This window comes from Lithobates pipiens, unplaced genomic scaffold (genome assembly GCF_037356315.1).
Source record: "Lithobates pipiens isolate NorthernLeopardFrog02 unplaced genomic scaffold, aLitPip1_a1.2 Scaffold_18, whole genome shotgun sequence".
Lineage (NCBI taxonomy): Eukaryota > Metazoa > Chordata > Amphibia > Anura > Ranidae > Lithobates > Lithobates pipiens.
The window spans coordinates 591,276,774-591,297,905 of record NW_027507758.1 but is presented as its reverse complement, the minus strand read 5'-3'; the positions used below and the strand labels follow the sequence as shown (position 1 = coordinate 591,297,905).

Sequence of the window (21,132 nt, the reverse complement as noted above, 5' to 3'; positions counted from 1 at the left end):
AAAATTGTGTCTTTCAGCCAGGAGAGTGGAGTTTTTTTGAGGAGGAGGGGATTGCCAACAGTATCAAATGTGACTTGCCCCTGTCTGTCTGTCTGTCTGTCTGATCTATCTATCTATCTATCTATCTATCTATCTATCTATCTATCTATCTATCTATCTATCTATCTATCCTGCCCCAAAGAATAAAATAATGTCACAAATTTAATCACATTAAATACAGTACATAGCTACTCAGTGAGTACCGATTTTTTAGAACATTTAAACATAGTTTCTGACTCAATGGCAGCACATGTTCAGGTAGCTCCGCCCTCACTCCTACCCCATGGGACCACACTCCCATAAATGTTGAGGCTGATTCAAAAACTGTGTTTCTTTTCTGACCTGCTCATAGGACCTATCAAGATGGTGTTTCTCTTACCGTCATTAATTTGGTTTACTGATGTATGTCAGTTCCTGGATCTCTGGCAGGATCCTGAGTGGAGATGTTCCCAGCTAACAGTAAGACAGTTACTGGATGTCTCCCCAGCAAATAGCAGGGTGGTATTTAAGGTTCACATGTGATAATGAGCATGTGTGAGAGTGTTCTCAGCCATCAGAAAGACTACTATATTTTTAACCAAATACCTAACAGCGATTTGTCCAGAGTGTACCCAGCATGTGTAATGATCACCCTGTGGAAGAGTTCTAGGATGCATAAGTATAAACGGCTTGAGATGAGCACAAGCTACTTAACCAGACACCGTGTCGGCTGTTAGGGATAACTCCACTTTTGATAAAGTTGTTCTATATGCAGATTTTTTGTACTTCCCTTTTGTAAGACTGTTAGGATGCCTAAAGTGGAAGATCCTTCACAAGTACCTGCAGTGCAAGTCTTGATAACACTTCCAAAAGGGTGTGTCATGTTTTTTTACTACAATGTCTAAGTTAGGAGCTTATTCTAGAAGAGTGGTGCAAAACTGGACTGAAGGACAGAGCAGCAGAGTGTCTTAGTGGTCAGCACTTCTACCTTGCAGGACTGGGTTCCTCAGTTCAAACCACAACTAGCACACTTCTATCTACACTGCAAGATGTGATATTAGGCACTCACAAGGAAGCGGGTTTCCAGCATAAGGCACCTATTTGATTGATATGGCCTTCATGAGAATAACCAGATGCATGGAAGTCTCTATGGAATACAGACAGGAAGTAGAGAGAAGACATTGGTGGAAGTGGCAGCAGAGGAGCTGCCCACTATTGGATCTTATGTGACATCATCTACCATGGGTTGCTTGGTTTTGTCTGGTCGTTTCCTCTCGGGATTAGTTATCACCTTACTCCGTCTGAGTGACAAGCCTGTTTGACTCACTACCGTAAGGTACGTGCGTCCACCCAAGCTGGTAAGAGTACATCATTGTGTTTTTTCTTGGGAAGAGTCCACCAGCACACCAATCACTCCAGTTAAACACATTTGGAAGTGTGATTATAAGAACTTTTCCTGTGCCCTGTTGTTGCTAGTCAAAAGGCTGGCCGGAGGCTGGCCTGGATTTGTAGGAGGAGTCTGAGGGGGTATATATCCCTCCTCCTTCTACAGCTCCTTCATCGGCTCGTCCTCCGGTTGCCCACCCTCCCGTTCCCCATATTATTTTCATTTAATTTCACTACACACATTAGCTTACTCTCATTCAGGGTATGCCCTCTTTTAAGCGTACCGTCCAGCGAGACCAAGGCACACCGCAGGTCTTGGTAGTTAGGGTTATGATGTCTCGAGAGAAGACTCTGACTACAAATATATGAACTTGGCCTTTTTATTCACTGTTTTATTAGCACCATTCACATTGATATGTTTTTCTTTATATTATCATGTGATTCATGCCATTATCTGGATTAGATTATTCTCTAACCAATTTCACCCTAGTTTTATATTTTTGAATGCAATTGTGAGCGCTGCACATATTTTTCTAGATGCATTGAGTTGTCATTGAAAGATTCTGTTTCTTTCAGGGGTATACTCAAGCATGGTGATTGAGTGTGTCCTTGGGAGTGTGGCATCCTCTAGTGGTAACTTAATGTGTTGACCTAGACTTTAGAAGGTACAATATCTTACATTAATGAGTATACCCTTCAAATTTTTGTATATATTTTATTATATGTAAATGAATACGTTAAGTCGAGCTATGGAAAATTCACCCTAATTGTATAAAAACAAACAAGCCTCAATGTGATGAAAAAAAATTGTGATAAGAGAAAATTGTGAAAAATGAGAAAAATTGTTTACAGGGTTAGAGCTGCCTATACCTGAAGCCCTCTCTTCCTTATCAGGGAAGAGAGGGAAAATTTGAGAGTGTTAAATTAAGAGGTTATGGCGCTAAACCCAATTAGTTGTGTTTAAATTGACCTATCGTCACAAATTGGTGCTATGAGAAAGTGCTATATGCAGTTAAAGTGCAAATGCTTCCTAATTATAATTGGATAAAAATCTCTAGAAAATACAATCAATATTAAATCATCATAGTTAAATCCAAAAACCATGAAAATACAATCAATAGTGGGTCATCATATATGTGTCATCATGCTATAAGTGAAACCAAAGATATGGTAAACATTCGCATAGGTCATTGCAGGTATTGCATTCCTATATAAAAATGACAAATTCTATCAGACAGCCTAAGAAATACTACTAATATCCTTCAGTGACCTTATTCAAAATAAAATTGAACCGTGCAAATAAGTGCAAGGAAAGTGCAAAAAGGCTAGAGATCAGAATCCAAGTTCAGCCAGTAGTCGCATAAAGATGCATATGCATCCAATATGAATATGAATACGAACGGAACAGTGAAACTTCACCCAGTGCACCAGCAACAGCCAGAGAGCGACACAGTGGCTTACATTGTGAAGGTCCATCTAGCCCCATAAGGGGCGTAAGTTCTGGTGAGAGCATTTACATATTACAGCACTGAGTGGGGCACCGGGGAGGAAGTTTTCTAATTGAAGACCCGCACTGTTTGCATTAGTGGATGAAACGTTCCCTATTAAATTCACGTATCAGTTACAACAGTAGTCTGCGGTGGCAGTATTATTAGCCAAAATATTAACATTGGACACAGATTGGATGCATATGCATCTTTATGCGACTACTGGCTGAACTTGGATTCTGATCTCTAGCCTTTTTGCACTTTCTTTGCACTTATTTGCACGGTTCAATTTTATTTTGAATAAGGTCACTGAAGGATATTAGTAGTATTTCTTATGCCGCGTACACACGAGCAGATTGTATGGCGTACTTAGTCCGTCATACAATCCGACGGACAGTCCGTCATACTTTCCACTGAACGGACTTGACCACACACGGATAGCCAAACAGTCAGACGAAAGCTTGCGCGATGACGTGTACAGCACGTACGACGGGACTAGAAATAGGAAGTCCAATACACAGCAAAGCACCTTTCCGCCGTGTAAATCCTTTCTGAGCATGCGCCATTCTTAGTCCGTCGAACTAGCCTACTGACGAGCAGATTGTCCGCTGAAACCAAAGTACGACGGACAGAATTTCCAAAAATCCGAAATACTTAGTACGCCAGACTGCACGCTGAAAAAGTCCGCTGAAGCCCACACACGAGCGGACTGTCCGCTGAAATGTGTTTCGGCGGACTAAGTAGGCCATACAGTCCGCCCGTGTGTACGCGGCATTAGGCTGTCTGATAGAATTTGTAATTTTTATATAGGAATGCAATACCTGCAATGACCTATGCGAATGTTTACCATATTTTTGGTTTCACTTATAGCATGATGACACGTATATGATGACCCAATATTGATTGTATTTTCATGGTTTTTGGATTTAATTATGATGATTTAATATTGTTTGTATTTTCTATAGATTTTTATCCAATTATAATTAGGAAGCATTTGCACTTTAACTGCATATAGCACTTTCTCATAGCACCAATTTATGACGATAGGTCAATTTAAATACAACTAATCGGGTTTAGCACCATAACCTCTTCATTTAACACTCTCATATTTTATTATATGTTTTCATGTGACAACACTGAAGAAATGACACTTTTCTACAATGTAAAGTAGTGAGTGTACAGCTTGTATAACAGTGTAAATTTGCTGTCCCCTCAACATAACTCAACACACAGCCATTGATGTCTAAACTGCTGGCAAAAAAGTGAGTACACCCCTAAGTGAAAATGTCCAAATTGGGCCCAATTAGCCAATTTCCCTCCCTGATGTCATGTGACTCATTACTGTTTAAATTTGGTGTTATCACTCTCACTCTCTCATACTGGTCACTGGAAGTTCAACATGGCACCTCATGGCAAAGAACTATCTGAGGGTCTGGAAAAAATAGATTTTTGCTCTACATAAAGAGAACCTAGGCCCATGATGGCGAACCTTGGCACCCCAGATGTTTTGGAACTACATTTCCCATGATGCTCCACTACCCTGCTGAGTGCATGAGCATCATGGGAAATGTAGTTCCAAAACATCTGGGGTGCCAAGGTTCGCCATCACTGACCTAGGCTATAAGAAGAATGCCAAGACCCTGAAACAAAGCTGCAGCACAGTGGCCAAGACCATACAGTGGTTTAACAGGAGAGGTTGCACTCAGAACAGGCCTTGCCATGGTCAACCAAAGAAGTTGAGTGCACGTGCTCAGCGTCATATACAGAGGTTGTCTTTGGGAAATAGATGTACTGTCAGCATTACTGCAGAGGTTGAAGGGGTGGGGTTTTTTTCCATTCTCAATTAGGGGTGTGCTCACTTTTGTTGCCAGTAGTTTATACATTAATGGCTATGTGTTGAGTTATTTTGGGGTGACAGAAAATGTATACTGCTATACAAGCTGTACACTTACTACATTACATTGTAGCAAAGTGTCATTTCTTCAGTGTTGACACCTGAAAAGATATTATAAAATATTTACAAAAATGTAAGGGGTGTTCTCACTTTTGTGAGATACTGTAAATCTGTTGGCAGTTGCAATATGTTAGCCTGCCTTGACCCTTGCCTGTCTTCAAACGCAATGGAAGTTGGGATGGAGAATATTAGTTCTACCCAGAAAAATATTTCCGACAAGTGAGAGTTCTTGTCTGCATTGCGAGCTCTTCAAGCACAAGCTTCAGTTGATAACAAAGAGCTGAGATTGCATTTAGACTGGCCTCCTACCTCAGAGTAAATGTGTGTTGAGGGAAAGAAGACTGCAGTTCAAGAGTTGGTGTCTATAAACTCTGAAGAGATTTTCTCCTGCAGTCCTGGCTTGGAGTCCAGGAAGAATTGGAATGGTAGAGAGTCCCCAATCCAAAAAAGAACTTTGCTTTTCAGATTGTGCCACCCATACATGTCGTATGGGTACTTGCTTACTCCTTTTCTGATAGGAGGGTACAGCTTTGGTCTTGAGTTCTTGGCTCTTCAGGACAAGCAGTTCTGCTAACCCTCGAATCTTACCTTCTCAGGGGACAGCAATACCAACTCTAGTAGTTGAGATTTTAACACAAGTATTATTGTTGCTCAGAGGGATGCCTATTTCTAACTCCCCAGAGCTGTCTCTTTTCTGACGTACCTCTGTTTCTACAGATATTATGCAGCTTACATGTCTGCAGGTTGGATTCTCAATCTACTCCTTCTCAAAACAGAGATCCTTTTCAAGAATCCGGAGGGGGTTCTCAGAACTCTACAAGTGGTTGGCTGGCTAGTGTTTACAAAAAGGGTTATCTGACCCCCTACACAAGTTGTTTTGTATCTGAGAGCCTAATTCATCATGGTTCAGGATACATTATTTTTTGCTGCTAGATCATACTAGTGATAGAGTGCTGGATTATCCTGGCTTCCCGCTCTTCTCCTGTCAGCGTCTCAAGGCATGATGATGATTGGGAACATGGTCCATCCCATTCCTATATTAAATTGGGCTCTCACATACCATCAGAAAAACCTTGGGTGGTGGCACAGTAGTAAATCTTCTTTTCGAACATTCCAGATATCTGGACACCTCCTATATGTTCCTTATGTGTTTCGTCACCTGAAGGTAGGCTCTTTAGTATCGATGAGGCTGAACAACATGACAGTAGTGTGCTACATCAAGGGGCAGGTTGGAACCTATAGTATAGGGTTAATCTACTGAGAGAGTTAGAAGTGATTGTGACCTGGGAAGAGAGGAATCTCTCTAACATTTTAGTGAATCTACATTCAGGAGGAATCCATATTTTGTGACCCAATCGAGCAGGGAGTGGTCCCTACATCCATGTTCCTTCAAGTTAATTTTATCTCTGGGCAAGATTCCGGAGTTAGATCTGCCTGCACTGCCATACTATTGCATGCTGGAAAGTCTATTTCACAATCTGTTTCCTTTTCCTCAAGTCCAATCCATAAACAGTTTTTTTTTAAATCTATTGCAAAAGACAATGGCATTCATCATGGTAATTCCCTATTGGTCAAACAGGCCTTGGTTCCTGCTTTTAATTCTGGGTTACCAGGATCCAAACCTTCCATCCCTCAGATGAGATCTTTTGCCGCAGGGTCCAATACTTCACCCTTGTTCATCTCATTTCCATTTTTTGTCCTGGGAGGAAAAGACTAACCAGCCTTTACTGTTTTTCTCTAAGCTGATATCTATAATTCCTACAACAGGATTTGAATAAAGCTTGTTCATTTCGGGGTGCTTTGTTTTTCTTTTTCTTTAATCCTAAGGTCAAGTACATTCTGGACTTCTACTGATCTTAAAGAGGAGGGCCAGCTTTAAAAAAAAATGAAAAGTCAGCAGCTGCAAACACTGTAGCTGCTGACTTTTAATAAGCAGACTTACCTGTCCAGGGCACCCGCGATGTCGGTCGCCCGAGGCTGACCCGTCCCTCGGCTCTCGGGTCCCGGCACCACCATTTCAACTAAGGGAAACAGGCAGTGGAGCCTTGCGGCTCTGTGAATGGGACGCGCTGTATTCTGGGACACACAGTACCCAGAACACAGCACGACCCATTACCCAGAAGACGCCGCACGGAGGAGAGAAGACAGAACATCACCGCGGAGGAGGAAGAGGCAGATTAGGACGATATGCCTAGCAACAGGGATTTCTGGTAAGTTTAAAAAAAAAATAATCATTTTTTTTTCAGATTGTTTTGCTACTTTTTAATGTACTTTTGTTTTTCAGGGTGGCCCTCCACTTTAAGTTCTCTTAGAAAGAAGATATCTGCGCTCTCTGTCATATCCAAAGGCTCATGTATGAACTATCCTATACTCCTCTAATGCTTTTGATGGGGTTCTGCATCTGAGACTCGAGGGAGAGCCAAGACCCTCTGTGTGGGATTTACTACTTTCTGTGAACTTCTTGCCAGCTTCAGGTGAAATCTCTTGTTATGCCAGTGTAGCAGAGCGTCCCAGAGAGAGCCAGGAAAAGTCCTGTTTGGTGTTTATACATCTCCCAGGCTCCTCTCATACACGTTCAGGGATCTCTTTCTCAGCCTGGTAGTTAGGACCTGTATATATTGTTGTATATTGTAGTTAGTGCTGAGACATGGCTAGGTTTTTGTTTGGCTATTTTTGTTCTGTTTGTTTTTCTGAAACACTGTACAGCACCTGTATATAGACTTGTATATATCACCAATAAACACTGCACTGTTTGTCACTACCTCACTTGATTTGATATCTGTGCCTGAAAGAGTGTTTATCCCAGGGAGCTCTTTGTACCTGCTACCTGTCCCCCAGGTTACACCAGCTATGTAAAGACTGAGCCATAAAGTCAGCCTCTCTAAGGGCTATCACATCAGCCAGGAAGTTTGCCAGGACCAGGGCCTTAAAGGCCCATTGGTGACTTGCTGCTCCAGATGGGATCACGTTTAGTCCAATTTTGAGTAAAGGCTCAGTCATGAAGGTAGCCTCTCTAAGGGATTTAGTTGGGTAGTTTGCCACCATCAGTGCCTTAAACTACAAGGGACTTTTGGGTCATTCTGCCTAGTCCAGGTAGTGTTTATACTCATACTGAGATGCCATCCGACATGCAAGACATGTCTTTTTGGCTAGTTAGTTCTTGCCAACATATGCTGCCATCGAGTCAGTCAGGAAAAAGGAAAATTTCCTATCAAATACAAATTTTCCTTTCCTGAAAGACTCCATGGCAGCATGGGTGCCTTCCCGTTGTCACAGGTAGGCTAGATACAAAACACAGGCTTTGGCTCAACTTTAACATTTTTTATTTGAGTGAGGTCCTATGGGATAGAGAAAGGGGGCACTACCTGAACATATGCTGCCATGGAGTCTAACATAATAGGAAAATTAAGGTAAGTATTTGATAGGAAATGTTCCTTTTTCTTGCATAAGTATTCCTTCCTTTTGTAATGCATGTATAGGAGAAGAGGGTTTCAGACTCTCTTATTATAAAAGGCCTGTGAAAAAAATACAAGCAAAAAGACAGAGCGCACTGGCTCCTTGGGCAATACAATTTATTTGAATACAGATAAAAACATCAGCAACACTTTGCACTCACATTGTATAGTATAAAGCAAGGGTGATTGTGTCAAGCTGTGGAAACCTCCCAATGGCCCAGGCTCCAGGCTGGGTCGGAGGAAGACTGGCAGTGCATGCAAAGTGCCCGCCCACAGAGGGTATTCTCTGATGACAGAAAAGCCAGGTCCGCCTACCCGATATCGATTACGTGATTCTCGGCAGAATCAGCTAACAAGGAACGTTGAAAGTTGCCAAGACAACTCGTTTCAGAGGGCATGCCCTCCTTCTTGTTCACCCTGTGCTGTCTTGGGAGCCATTATATAGTATCATTACTGGGATTTTTAACCCATTCATTGCCAGCTGATGGGCTTTCCACAAGAAACACATGGCTAATGTTGATTGTTGTTCATAGTACACATTCTGTCCTATTAACCCCTTATTTCGCTCCAAAATGTATACTAAGAAATAAAAATAGTTTATGTGATTTAAAAAAAAAAAAATAGATGAAAAAAACCTTATGATCGATATTTCGAGAGGTTTTAGGGTTATTATATAAAACTCTATATGTAAAGGATATATAAAACCAATAAGTATATTCTATGTGTGTTCTGTATATATTGTTTAAACATATTTTTTCATGAATATACTTTTTGAAAATATAGTTTTTCTAAAAACATATTAAAAATACATTCAATTTTTTTTTCCTTACGATAAAACTAAATCTCTGTGTCCATATATTTTGGACTGAACTAATTAGAATAATACGGACACTGGTATTAAGGGTCAAGTGTAACATTGCCCATGCCAACCTGTGTACAATTTAGTTATTTTTTGTTTGGGTTATGTTCTGGATGTACAACAATCTCTGCACACGCCATATGTGTAATATGCATGCCCCCATGGGTTAGTAACTGAGCATTCTCTTATTTGTGCGTGTTCATGTATAACTGAAAACCTGTTGCTAAATGTATGTGTAGCACTGACCCCTGAAGGAGCTGCTGGTTTTATTGGGCTTACCGTTACCTTCTTGACTGTTTCTCCGTCTAGGGTTTCCTGTGGTAGATGGCCCAAAGAAATGTGGAAACTGACACTGAATCTTCTTTTGGGTTATTTATTTGAAGTATAAACAGAGTCTCTCAGTTTAGGGTAGAGGGTTAGGATTAAGTTCAGGTACTTTGGACTGCAAAAAATATAAGTCTCTTATAGAAGAAATCCAGAGAATAACCGTTTCACAGCTGGATTTCACAAAACCCAGATAGACCTCCTCTCGCTAGGCCTAGCAGCCGGCGGGGTGCTAATTAAAGTCTCTGCCACAGACTTGAATGTAGAATACTTAAGGAGTAAAGTCTCTGCCACGGACTTGAATGTAACTGAGGGACGTAGACAAATTTAAAGAGCTATCATACGGTACCAGTATCTCTCAGCTGGTCCGGTGATACCGCATGAGTGTAGATCCATGAAGTGTCCTTCAACTGAGCCTCCAGGCTCCTTCAGAGAAGCCAGCCTTGCGCATGGCCTTGCCCTGAAGAGTCCTCCCCTGGGTGCTTCTCCAGTTGCTGGGGCCTCTCCCTTAGACGAGGTGGCACCGGACCCTTTGAATCAATAGGACCCCATTCAGGCCTGTCCCTGCAGTTGCTTTGGCTCGGGCTAGACAGCCCAGAGACTTGGAAATGCATGATTCCGCACCCCAGGCCAGGAGGGCCATGGGGGCTGGTCAGGAGGACCAGAACCAAACAGACAGAAAACCTCTCTGGACCAGAACCCCGGACCACGTGATGTCAGTACCTTAAATACCATCTCCCAGAATGCACAGCAGGAGAACACTCCCACTGGGCTGGTTCCGAAACAAAACATGGCATTCAATACACCCAGCTAGACTGCGTTCTCACATTTGCCTGCAGTGACAGTGACACCTGTGGTCAAGGAGAACCCAGTGCAACCCAGCCAGACTGGAACTGAAACCATAAATTTAGTAAAGTTAGCCCCAAAACCCAACTGTGGTTTCAGGATAATTGACTTTGAAAAGCATATAGCGCATGCTCGTCAGGAGCCAGCGTTACATATGTGTATGTAACAAACATAAAAAAAAAATAAGAAAAAAATCCAGTTGGTATAATGTAAAGTGACCAAGATATGGACATATGTGTACACCTACATGCTCAAATCATTGATGTGCATGCCTGCACCCACCTATGTACATACCTGCAGTGTGCACAGTAAACAACCAACTGTAGGCAAATTCACTGGATAATCTCTGGGGGAAGAGGGGGAAACAAAACCAGTAATCAGATAATAGTACTAATCACCAATTCCTCATTGAGCCCTCCTGGACTCATGGCACTTAAAGTGAAGATCAAGAAGGTCTCTCTGTGGCATAGTTGGAGTATCTCTCTCCTTCTGGCAAATGCATAGAGATAGCGTCTATCCCAAACAATTCCAGACCATTAGTGTTTTCATTATGGTGAACATTAAAGTTCCCTGGTACACTGTGTTCATTGAACCTTGTTTGCATAGTACAGATAGTATGACCCACATAATATAGGTCACATGGGCACCTCAATCCATAAAAAACATATTGGGAGCCACATGTGATAAACTGGTTTATTTTGTAGATTTTCCTGTTATTGTCCTTAAACTCTTTTTGGTCATGCTTTTAAACGAATAAGCCTTATTGTTGGATTTTTTTGAAAGTCCCACGGATGTGAAACAGGTAAGGAATGGGTTATGACTAAGGTCTCATATGTTGAAATGCGACAACTGATTTTATCTGTGTTTGTACACTGTGGCTTTTCAATAAAATTGAGATTCTTTAAGAGCAACAACCGTTGTGTGGATCATCGTTCCTACAAGGAATGTTTCCTGTCTTGTTGGGTGCTATGCCATTTTTAATATTCCTTGCCCTCCTAATCAAAGTATTAGGTCTTGTGTTTAAGATGTTAGTTAGGGACGAATCTTGCAATAAGACGGGCCAATGTTTTTGGAGAGTATTTTTAATTTGCCAGTATTGGTTACTATAGTTGGTAATATATTTTGTAGAGAAATCTCTAGGACTTTTTATGGGAACGTGGGTTATCCTATCGCTACGGTATTTGTCAAGATACCTATTGGAGGCATCACCAATATGCTCTTCTTTATAGCCTTTTATCTATACATTTTTTTATGTAAAATTTTCCCTTGTGTCAAATAGTCAGTAATATTTGTGCAATTCCTACCCAGTATATGGAACTGGCTATGAGGTATATTACGTTTCCAACTGAATAGATGGCAACTTTTGTAATGTAAGTAGGAATTGCCAGAAGTTTCCTTAAAGTGGGTCTTGGAGATGATGTATTTCATCTGCTGAATTCTTCCCTGGCTCATAGCCAAAAGGAAGGATCCTAATCTGAAGAACAGCCACATAATAACCAGAACAGTGTTAAACTATTGGCGTTGACCCAAATTGGATCATGTGTTTTGAATGGGCCACCACTTGACTTTGTGTCCAAGCATTAAATCAGCTAATCATTGGCAAGTAATAGCACACTGACTATGAATGGCAGCACAGGTACTGTAAGTATGAGGAGCTAGAAAATGTCTACTACTAAAAGAAAATACAACAGAGTGGATTTTCCATACATTACATGACACAATTCACATCTATAAAAAAAAGTGGTCTTACTGGAACATACCTTAATCAGTACCTCTCCTTTGTAAACCGATCTTATATTTTCCTGTACTAACGCATATTGCTATGAATATTTATATTTATTCAACATCAGAACCTAATACATATGAGAAACATCAACCACCACATAATCACTTTATTTGTCTTCTGATGTTATATTCCATAGAGATATTTGTTAATGGTGATCACATTTATTGGCTGTATTTGACTTTTGTACAAGTGAACTTCCAAATAAAACCTTTGTAAACATAAAAAGAAAATACAAGAAAATCTCTATAGTGATAAAAGCTATTAAGAATCCCCCATGTGCTTCTGCACTATATCTCCTGTATCATATCTCTCTCTGACTGTTTATACATTAAGTAATATGGTGCTCTAATTTCACATTGTCTAACAGATCAGAATGTTGCCCTTCAAGGTCGAGCAACTCAGTCCACAATTATAAATGATGTCCGCTATGGCTTCTTGTCAGCAGCAATAAATGCAATAGATGGGAACCAGGATACAGACTTTTACCGCGGTTCCTGCTCACATACAGACAGAAACCTGTCTCCTTGGTGGAGGGTGGACCTCCTGAAACCGTACAAAATTGCCTACATCAAAGTCACTAACAGAATCAATTATGGTTCTAGAATAAATGGTGCTGAAATTCTCATTGGAAACTCTCTAAGTGACAATGGAAACCATAATCCCAGGTAAGGATGATTTTTGCATATTATTCCTCTTTAACCACTTTAACAGCTCTCATTTCTATATACTGTACACCTTATGAACCAGAGCAGTTTTTGCATATCTGCTATGGAGCTTTAACTTTCTCATTACTTAAAGTGGAACTTTACCCATAACAATTTAATAAAAATAATGTTCTTTAGCAAGGAACATACATTTCACATGAATAATTATGCTACCAAAATGTGTGTGTGCTTCCAGCATTGGCACTGTCTCTTCTTGCTGGAGGCAAGAACAGCTGAACAGCAGTAAATCTTTAAGTTGTCAGACTTTATAAATTTAGCACAGTGCCCAAAATAGAGAGTGATTGAGCATGTGTAGAGCAGGGGGAGAGAGTATATTACTGGATTTTAAACAGTATAGGCACTTATTTCTAATGTTTTACATGGCTATGCCTACAAAAGGGGCCAGCCTGAAGTGATTTAGCAGGACTTAATTTTATGACAAAAGGTCCACTTTAAAGTTGAAATCCACAAATTTGGCAACTTTGTAAAATGTGCAAGCACATCATGAGTTAAGTCCTAATAGCGGCCTACCACTAGGAATGGGCGAACGGTTTGGCCCAAGCATGAGTTCAGGATACATGATTGCACAGTGCATGCTACGCCCTGAGTGGGCAAAGCTTTGCTTAATCAGGGTGCAGTATAAGCTGGTTGTTAAGGAATGGGACCAGGAAGCCAGCCGCACTGACCGATGAGTCATCAGCTGTCAATGAGTTTCCCTGTTGATAGCTGAATAATAAAAAAAAAAGTGATAGTTTAAAAAAATAAGACAGCGTGCACCCCCCCCCCCCCCCCCCAATCCATACCAGACCATTTGGGTCTAGTATGGATTTACCTGACATCGACATTTAAAAAAAAATGGTGTAGGCCCCCAAAATCCATACCAGACCCTTATTCAGGCACACAACCTGGCAGGTCAGGAAAGGGGGGAAGATGGACATGCGCCCACTCCCCCCTTCTGAATCATACCAGGCCACACATCCTCAACATGGGGAGGTGCTCTGGAGCAGGGGGGTTCTGCCTTGTTGATAGGGACAAGGGCTCTTCCTGACAAACCTGGGCTGTGGTTGTTGGAGTATTCGAGTAGGGACTTATCAGAATCTGGAAGCCCCCTTTAGCAAAAGTGCCCCCAGATCCTTCCCCCCCATATGTGAATGGGTAGGGGTACAAAGTACCTATACCCATTCAACAAAAAAGTGTAAGAAAAAAAACAACACAGACTCAGTTTTTGACAAATTCTTTATTAAAAAAATAAAAAACAGTGTCCCCTGATGTAAATTCATTGTCAATCAAGCCGCCCGCCACACTGGCGGGCCCAAAAAATATGTCCTGCCTTCTAGGATGGCGGACCGCTGAATGCCTCCTTTCTGCTTTGACAGTTCTTATATAAGTAAGGGGCAGGTTACCTGGTGACGTCACTAGATGGCCCCAACTGCTTATGATGTCACAGAGCGGTGCATGATGGGGTATGGATGTCACAAGGGGACAGGCCACCAGGTGAAGTCACCAAGTCACTGTTAAAGCACAGAGGAGGCATTTGGTGTTTTTTTTTTTCATTTTATTGTTGCAATCATATCTTTGCATTGATACATGTCCCCAAGGGCAGTACTCAGAGTCCCATACCCATTTTATGGCCAGTTACTTGCATATAAGCCCTCAAAATGGGCACTTTTGATTTTTCCTGTTCAACTCCCATACACTTCAATGGGCTTATCTCGATAATTATCTCACATCATGAGCTTATCTCTATAATTATATCTGACAGGTTCATAGGTGTGCGCAGCCGGTTGCATTAGGGTGTGCTCCCCAAATATTAAACACACAAGTACAGACAAAGGAGGGATAATGCTAATGTACATGGGCTGTTTAGGGTATGGCCCGTGCGCACACCTATGGACAGGTTTATGGCTCTGCCGGAGGATACACTCTACTCTCACAGTCTGTGAGAGAGGAGAGAAGCACAGCGAGCATATGCCTGCTCCTCCCCTCTGCTGCCCAATCACAGAATCCTTTGTATTTTGGGAATGAGTTCACACAATACAAAGGATTCTGTGGTTGGGCAGGAGGAGGGCAGGGGTAAGCAGTGGCATCACTGGGGTTGGTGTCACCTGGTGCGGTAAAACTTGGTGTCACCCCCCAATATAACACTGCATATAATGGCAATAGTAGTGCCATTAACAACTATCAAGCAAATTTGAACAACAATATCATATAAAAAAAAAATAAAAAAATAATAGAACTCAAAGTTTAAACTTTTGGGCTTTGAGCAGGCTAGTAATTTATTTTAGGTGTTCACTCCCCCCCCCCAGCTAGCCTACCACAGTGCTCTTTCCTGCTGCTGCGGAGTGACAGAGCAGTAGACACTGTGCAGGCTAGCGCATCGGGCTCTCTCCTTTTTTTTTTTTCCAAGCCTGATGCATGAGCTAGTCAAAATGTCAAACTTCTTAAAAACACTGGAAGCCCCTGACTCAGAGTGTTGATCCAGGTTGCGTCCTTCAACTAAGCCTCCAGGCTCCTTCAGAGAAACCAGCCTTGCGCACGGTCTTCTCCTGAAAGAGTCCTCCCCTGGGGTTCTTCAGTTGCTGGGCCTCTCCCTTCAGATGAGAAGGCACCAGACCACCCTTGGATCGGTAGGCCCTGAAATCCACTCGGGCCTGTCCCTGCAGTTGCGTCTCCTTGGGTTAGCTGGCCCCGAGACTCAGGATGCATGGTTCCACACCCCAGGAGGGCCATGGGGCTGGGTCAGGAGGACCACCAGAACCAAACAGACAGAAAATAAAAGACCCCCGCCAGTGTGGCATCAGTACCTTAAATATCACCCCCCAGAATGCACAGCAGGAAAACACTCCCACTGGGCTGGTTCCGAGAGAATAGTGGCATTCAATGCACCCAGCTAGACTGCGTTTCTACTCTTGCTGGCGGTGACAGTGACACTTGCGGTCAAGGAGGACCCTGTGCAACACAGCTGGACTGGTACTGAAACCAGAAATTTTGAGAAATAGTCCCGAAACCCAGCTGTGGCTTCAGGCAAATTAACTTTTCAAAAACCATAGCGCCTGATCGTCAGGAGCTAGTGCTACACTTATTACTTTATTGGAATTGTCTATTGAACTGCAGTAAGGTACTTGCATGTTTTAGTGTTAAAGTGATTGTAAAGTCTTGTTTTTTCCTTTTGTTTAAAAATGACAAACATGTTATACTTACCTGCTTTGTGTAGTGGTTTTGCACAGAGCAGCCCAGATCCTCCTCTTCTCGGGTCCCTCGCCAGTGCTCTCGGTCCCTCCCTCCTGCCGAGTGCCCTCACAGCAAGCACCTTTCTATGGGGGTACCCGAGCCGAGCTGCTGCTCTGTGGGTACATTCAGATATACAGCCACAGCTCCACCCCGCCCCCTCTCTCTCTACATTAGCTCACTGAGTACGATTGACAGCAGTGGGAGACAGTGGTGCCCTCTGTGTGTCTCAGCCAATCAGGAGGGAGAGTCCGGACAGTCTCTCGTGCAACAACGCTCAATCGAGAGGGGGCTTAGGTAAGTGTTAGGGGGGCCAAGGGGGGGCTGCTGAACAGTGAAGGTTTTTTATCTTAGTGCATAATTGTACATCTTGCCCTCCCCCATGCCCACATACACACCTTGTGCATTGTCCTCCCCAGTGCCCCCACACTCACATGCACTTTCTAAATCCCTGGAAGTGCCCGCACTCACAAGCACATTGTCCACTCCCCTCCCTCTCCCAGTGCCTACATTCACTTTTGGTATCCACCTGTGCCCATTCACCTTGTACCCCCCTCCAGTGCTCCACTTTTGTATGCGTTGCACATCCCTGCTTCCCCCTCCACCCCCCACCAGTGCCCAGTAACATACACTTTGTACACCCCCATTGCTCACACTTACACCCTGTAACACCATATACACCCACCAGCACTCATATAAAGCTTGTAAGGCCACCCAGTGACTGTCCCCAGTGCCCACACTCACACCTTGTTTACCCTCCCAGTGCTCACACCTACATATAACCTGTAAATCCACCCCCCCCCCAGTGCCTGTACTCCCATGCGCCTTATACACCCCACCCCCCCCCAGTGCCCACATTCATACCCTGTACACCCCCAGTGCCCACACACCTGGAACATCCCCCCAGTGCTCACACCCACATATAGCTTGTAAAGCCCCCCCCCCCCCAGTGCTTGTACTCCTATGAACCTTATAACCCCAGACCCCCTAGTGCCCACATTCACATCCTGTACACCCCCAGTGCCCACACTCTGACCTTGTACATCCCCCTGTGCTCACAGCCACATACAGTATAACTTATAAAACCCCTTAAGGCCTTCACTCCTATGCACCTTATGCACCCCAGCTCCCGCAGTGCCCACACTCACATACACCTTATACATCCCCCAGCCCCTGCAATCAGATATACCTTGTACATCACGCCAGTGCTCACACTCCTATTCCATCACTTGCTAGAGCTGGAAAGCAGCAGATGTAGGGAGCCAGCCATCCCTTCTCTGCACAGTGTGTGTATCATGTGTGCATGTGCTCTGCTCTTGTGTGATAGTGCTCCACATTTATTTTTGATCCCTTGCACATATGGCACGGGGGGGCTGGATTATACAATGGGAAGCAGATGAACTGCCACAACAACGAGACCACAGACATAAGGAAGAGATCGCAAAGAGAAGGACAGGAAAGGAGGGAAAAGAATGGCAGTCTGTGTGAGGACTCAGAGCTGAGCATGAGATGGTGTCACCCAGGTGCGGTCCTCACCCTCACAGCAACTTCACCGTGGGGCAGGCATAGTATCTACACCAACTCTACATATGAAAGGGCTGAGTCCAGCATCAAACTCTGGAAGCTACTATGCTGAAGCACAATAAACCTGTCAGATATGAATAATAGAGATAAGCCCAGGAAGTGGCAGCCATCTCCTTGGACTTAACTTATAGAGCTCTTTCACTTGCTGCAACGTTGCTGAATTCCTGAAATTCAATGTTAAAATATCAAAGTAATACATAGCAAGGCTTTCTTTTTGGTAATGAAGTTTTGCATAATATGGTTTTATTTTCCACTTAGAAAAATAATAATGAAACTAAACTTATTCAATTAGCCATGTTTATACACCTCAATATCATACACTTTCATTCCCTTCCTGCCCAGGTTAATTTTAACCACCTGCCGACTGCTCACAGTAAATATACTGTGAGCGGGCAGCAGGTGCAGGCACAGTCACATACATGTAAGTGAATTGGACTTCTTCTGGGTTTAGAGTGCGCATGGGTGCACCATAATTTGGCAGCAAATTTTAGCCAATGATTTTTCCTGAAACCTTCTGACTGACTGAGTTGTTAATGTTGAGTCATTGTTTGAAAAAGAAACCAATTAGCTATTTCAAAACATGTTGCCTGTTCACTTCCGGCTTGCTGTCCATGCTGGTTGCTGGTCTCTTTCTGCTGGAGTCACTTCCTGGATTCGGCTTCCATGCTGTCTCAGGCAGCCTAGCTGTATTCCCAGTATCCAGGAGAGTTGTGACTTCCATCTGTCGGCCACTTCAGAATCTGCTGCCATAGAATCACACTTGCGGATATCACTGAGACTCCTTGGGACTACCAGAATGCCGGACCACCTGCCCTATTACTAATAGGATGTGCTCCTACTCATCCACCCTTTTGCAAGTGTTCTTAACCCTTTTGTGAAATATAACATTTTACTTCTGCACTTAGAGGCACCTTTTTTTTCTTTTCATTTTAATGTAGTGGACCGCAGATGAACTAGGATCCCCCACCCCGAACAACCAGGCACACTGACTTTTTACTGGCACTTCAGAGTCAGAGAACAGTCCATGACTTTGTTTTTGTTATTTATTGAGGGTAATAACTTGGATAGAGATGGGAGATGATGGGATTATGGAATTCACATCGACTTCAACAACAAACTTTTCCTAAATACAGTCTCTATGTACAGTCTATATATACAGCTCCACCTCTTCCTCCAGCACTCACTTGCTTGTAGAACTCAGCTGGATCGCTGTGAAGATCTGACAGGCTCTTTGTCATATTTTAAACATTGGCCCATTACAGGCAGGAACCCAAGGCCCCTTGTATGTGTAGCAAAAAGAACAGTATCCAGCTTGTATCACTCCTTTGGCTACTGATCCCAGCAACACCTCTGCCCCTTTCACTAGCCCTCCAGGCTAACTTGTCCCAACAGTCCTCTAGACTGACACTCACCAGCTCACCCGGCTGACTCGCAGGAAATCTTCCAGATTACCTGCTCCTGCTGTACCTCCTAGCTCCTGTGCCTTCAGGGAGGGCTTCCTCCATGTGTTATTGGTAGAATCCTTCCAGCACCTGAGCCCCAGCCTGATGTCACCCCCCCCAGGCTAGTGGGAACCCTAAGGCCCCTTTCACACGGGGCGGATCAGTAATGATCTGCCACGTGATGATCCGCTCGCTCAGCGGGGATCGCTCCGTTGTCCATGCTGAGCCGGCGGTGGACAGGACGGTCTCCGCACACTGTGCAGGGACCGCCCTGTCAGCTCTCCGCTCTCCTCTATGGGGATCGGACGAGCACGGACCGTCTGTCCGTGTTCATCCGATCCGCTCTGCAGATGGATAGAAAAATAGGATTTTCCTCCATCTGCAGAATCGGACAGTAGCGGAGGCGGACGATATCGGGTGTCTGCGGATGTCATAGGGATGAATGTATGCCCATATTTCATCCACAAACGGATGGATGAAATACGGACATATCGTCCGCATGTGTGAAAGGGGCCTTAAGGGCCACAGACGGCCTGCTCAGCACAGCACTCCATATCCATCTTCCACCTGACTGCCTCCTGCTGGCATGACTCATATCTATTTATGAGGTGGCCTGCCCCTGCCAGCCCTTTACTAAGGATTGGCTTCTCATAAATATTCCAAGCAGCTCCTCCTAGCTTCCATCCTCTATATCTAGAACATTCTCCAATGTCCCATAAAATGGTTGGAGGCACCAGAGAGGCTGCTAGGATGAGTCATCCAGCCCTGAGTCACTGAACCTTGTCTAACAGTTCACGTTAAAAAGGGATTTCATTTGCACACATTTGCAAATACATGCGTAAGCTGCAGCAGCCATGTGAACTGTTTGCTGCAGGCTGGCTGGTAAGTGAGCTGGGAATTTTTGTTTATTGTTTTTTGACATGCCTCACCCTCCCATGTGCTCCTTGCTGCAAATGCCAGTTATATGTTGTTGTGGTTGCCATTCCTTGTAATGTTGGTGAATTGGCGAGGGGGGGGGACTCACTGCATACAAATGGTTCAAACAAAGCAAAATTTTGGTTTTGGAGTGGCCTAATCAAAGCCGGACTTAAATCCAATTGAGGTGTTGTATCATGACCTTACACAGGCCATTCATGCTGGAAAACCCTCAAATATTTTTTTTTTTTATTATTATTATTTTCAGTCTTTTTTTATTTGTATAATAAATAATCAAAAAACCCAGTGGTGATCAAGTACCACCAAAAGAAAGCTCTATCTGTAAAAAAAAAAAAAAAAGATATAAATTGTTTGCGTACAGTGTTGCATGGCCGCACAATTGTCAGTTAAAGTACTACAATTCTGAGAAGCAAAAAATACTCTGGTCATGAAGGGGATACAACTTTCTAGATATCAAATGGTTATGTTTTCAGCGCTGTCAAACTTTGAATGACAATTAGTCCTGTAACACTGTACCCAAATTACATTTTATATATTTTTTGAGACAGATGAGCTTTTTTAGGTGGTATTTAATCTCCAGTGGATTTTTTATTTTTTTGCTGCATAAACGAAAAAATTAGCCAAAAATGTTGACTTTTTTTTTATGTTATAAAAAATTTTAAAAATGTATTCTGCTACATGTCTTTAGTAAAAAAACAAAAACAAATCAGCATTCAAATCAGTGTACAATCTATGGTATACTGTATATATTTGAAAATTGATCAGTCCTGATATACTGAAGGCCTACTGTATCTCATATCTTGAGGCCCTAAAATGACCCCTGTTTGGAAAGTATAAAGTCCAAGGTATCTAGTAAGAAACATGTCAACAAACAACAAACAAAAATTCCCAGCTCACTTACCTGCCAGTCTGCAACAAACTGAATTGACCTGTCTAACAGTTCACTTTAAAACCAAGGGGATTAGTTTGCACACATTTGCAAATACATGCGTAAGCTGCAGTGGCCACAGCACGGCACCGCAGGTTACTGTAGTCCTTACTTTGTAATTTTGAGAGTCTCCTTAGTTGGAGCACATACCTGCATATAATAATGGATCATTTAAGGGCAGGTATGCCTGGAGGG

General features: G+C 43.0%; 2 protein-coding genes across 3 annotated transcripts in view; one reads left to right on the top strand and one right to left on the bottom strand.

Annotated features, from left to right (window-relative positions):
* The window catches only part of LOC143989146 (fucolectin-like), a 565,918-nt gene that overhangs the window by 230,252 nt on the left and 314,534 nt on the right, over window positions 1–21,132 (bottom strand). The gene's annotated exons all lie outside the window — the stretch shown is intronic.
* The window catches only part of LOC143989147 (fucolectin-4-like), a 378,380-nt gene that overhangs the window by 353,391 nt on the left and 3,857 nt on the right, over window positions 1–21,132 (top strand). For both annotated transcript variants that reach the window (XM_077489175.1, XM_077489173.1), the window contains exon 3: window positions 12,483–12,780. In XM_077489175.1, the coding sequence (XP_077345301.1) occupies window positions 12,483–12,780 (298 nt within the window). The remainder of the gene's footprint in view (window positions 1–12,482; window positions 12,781–21,132) is intronic.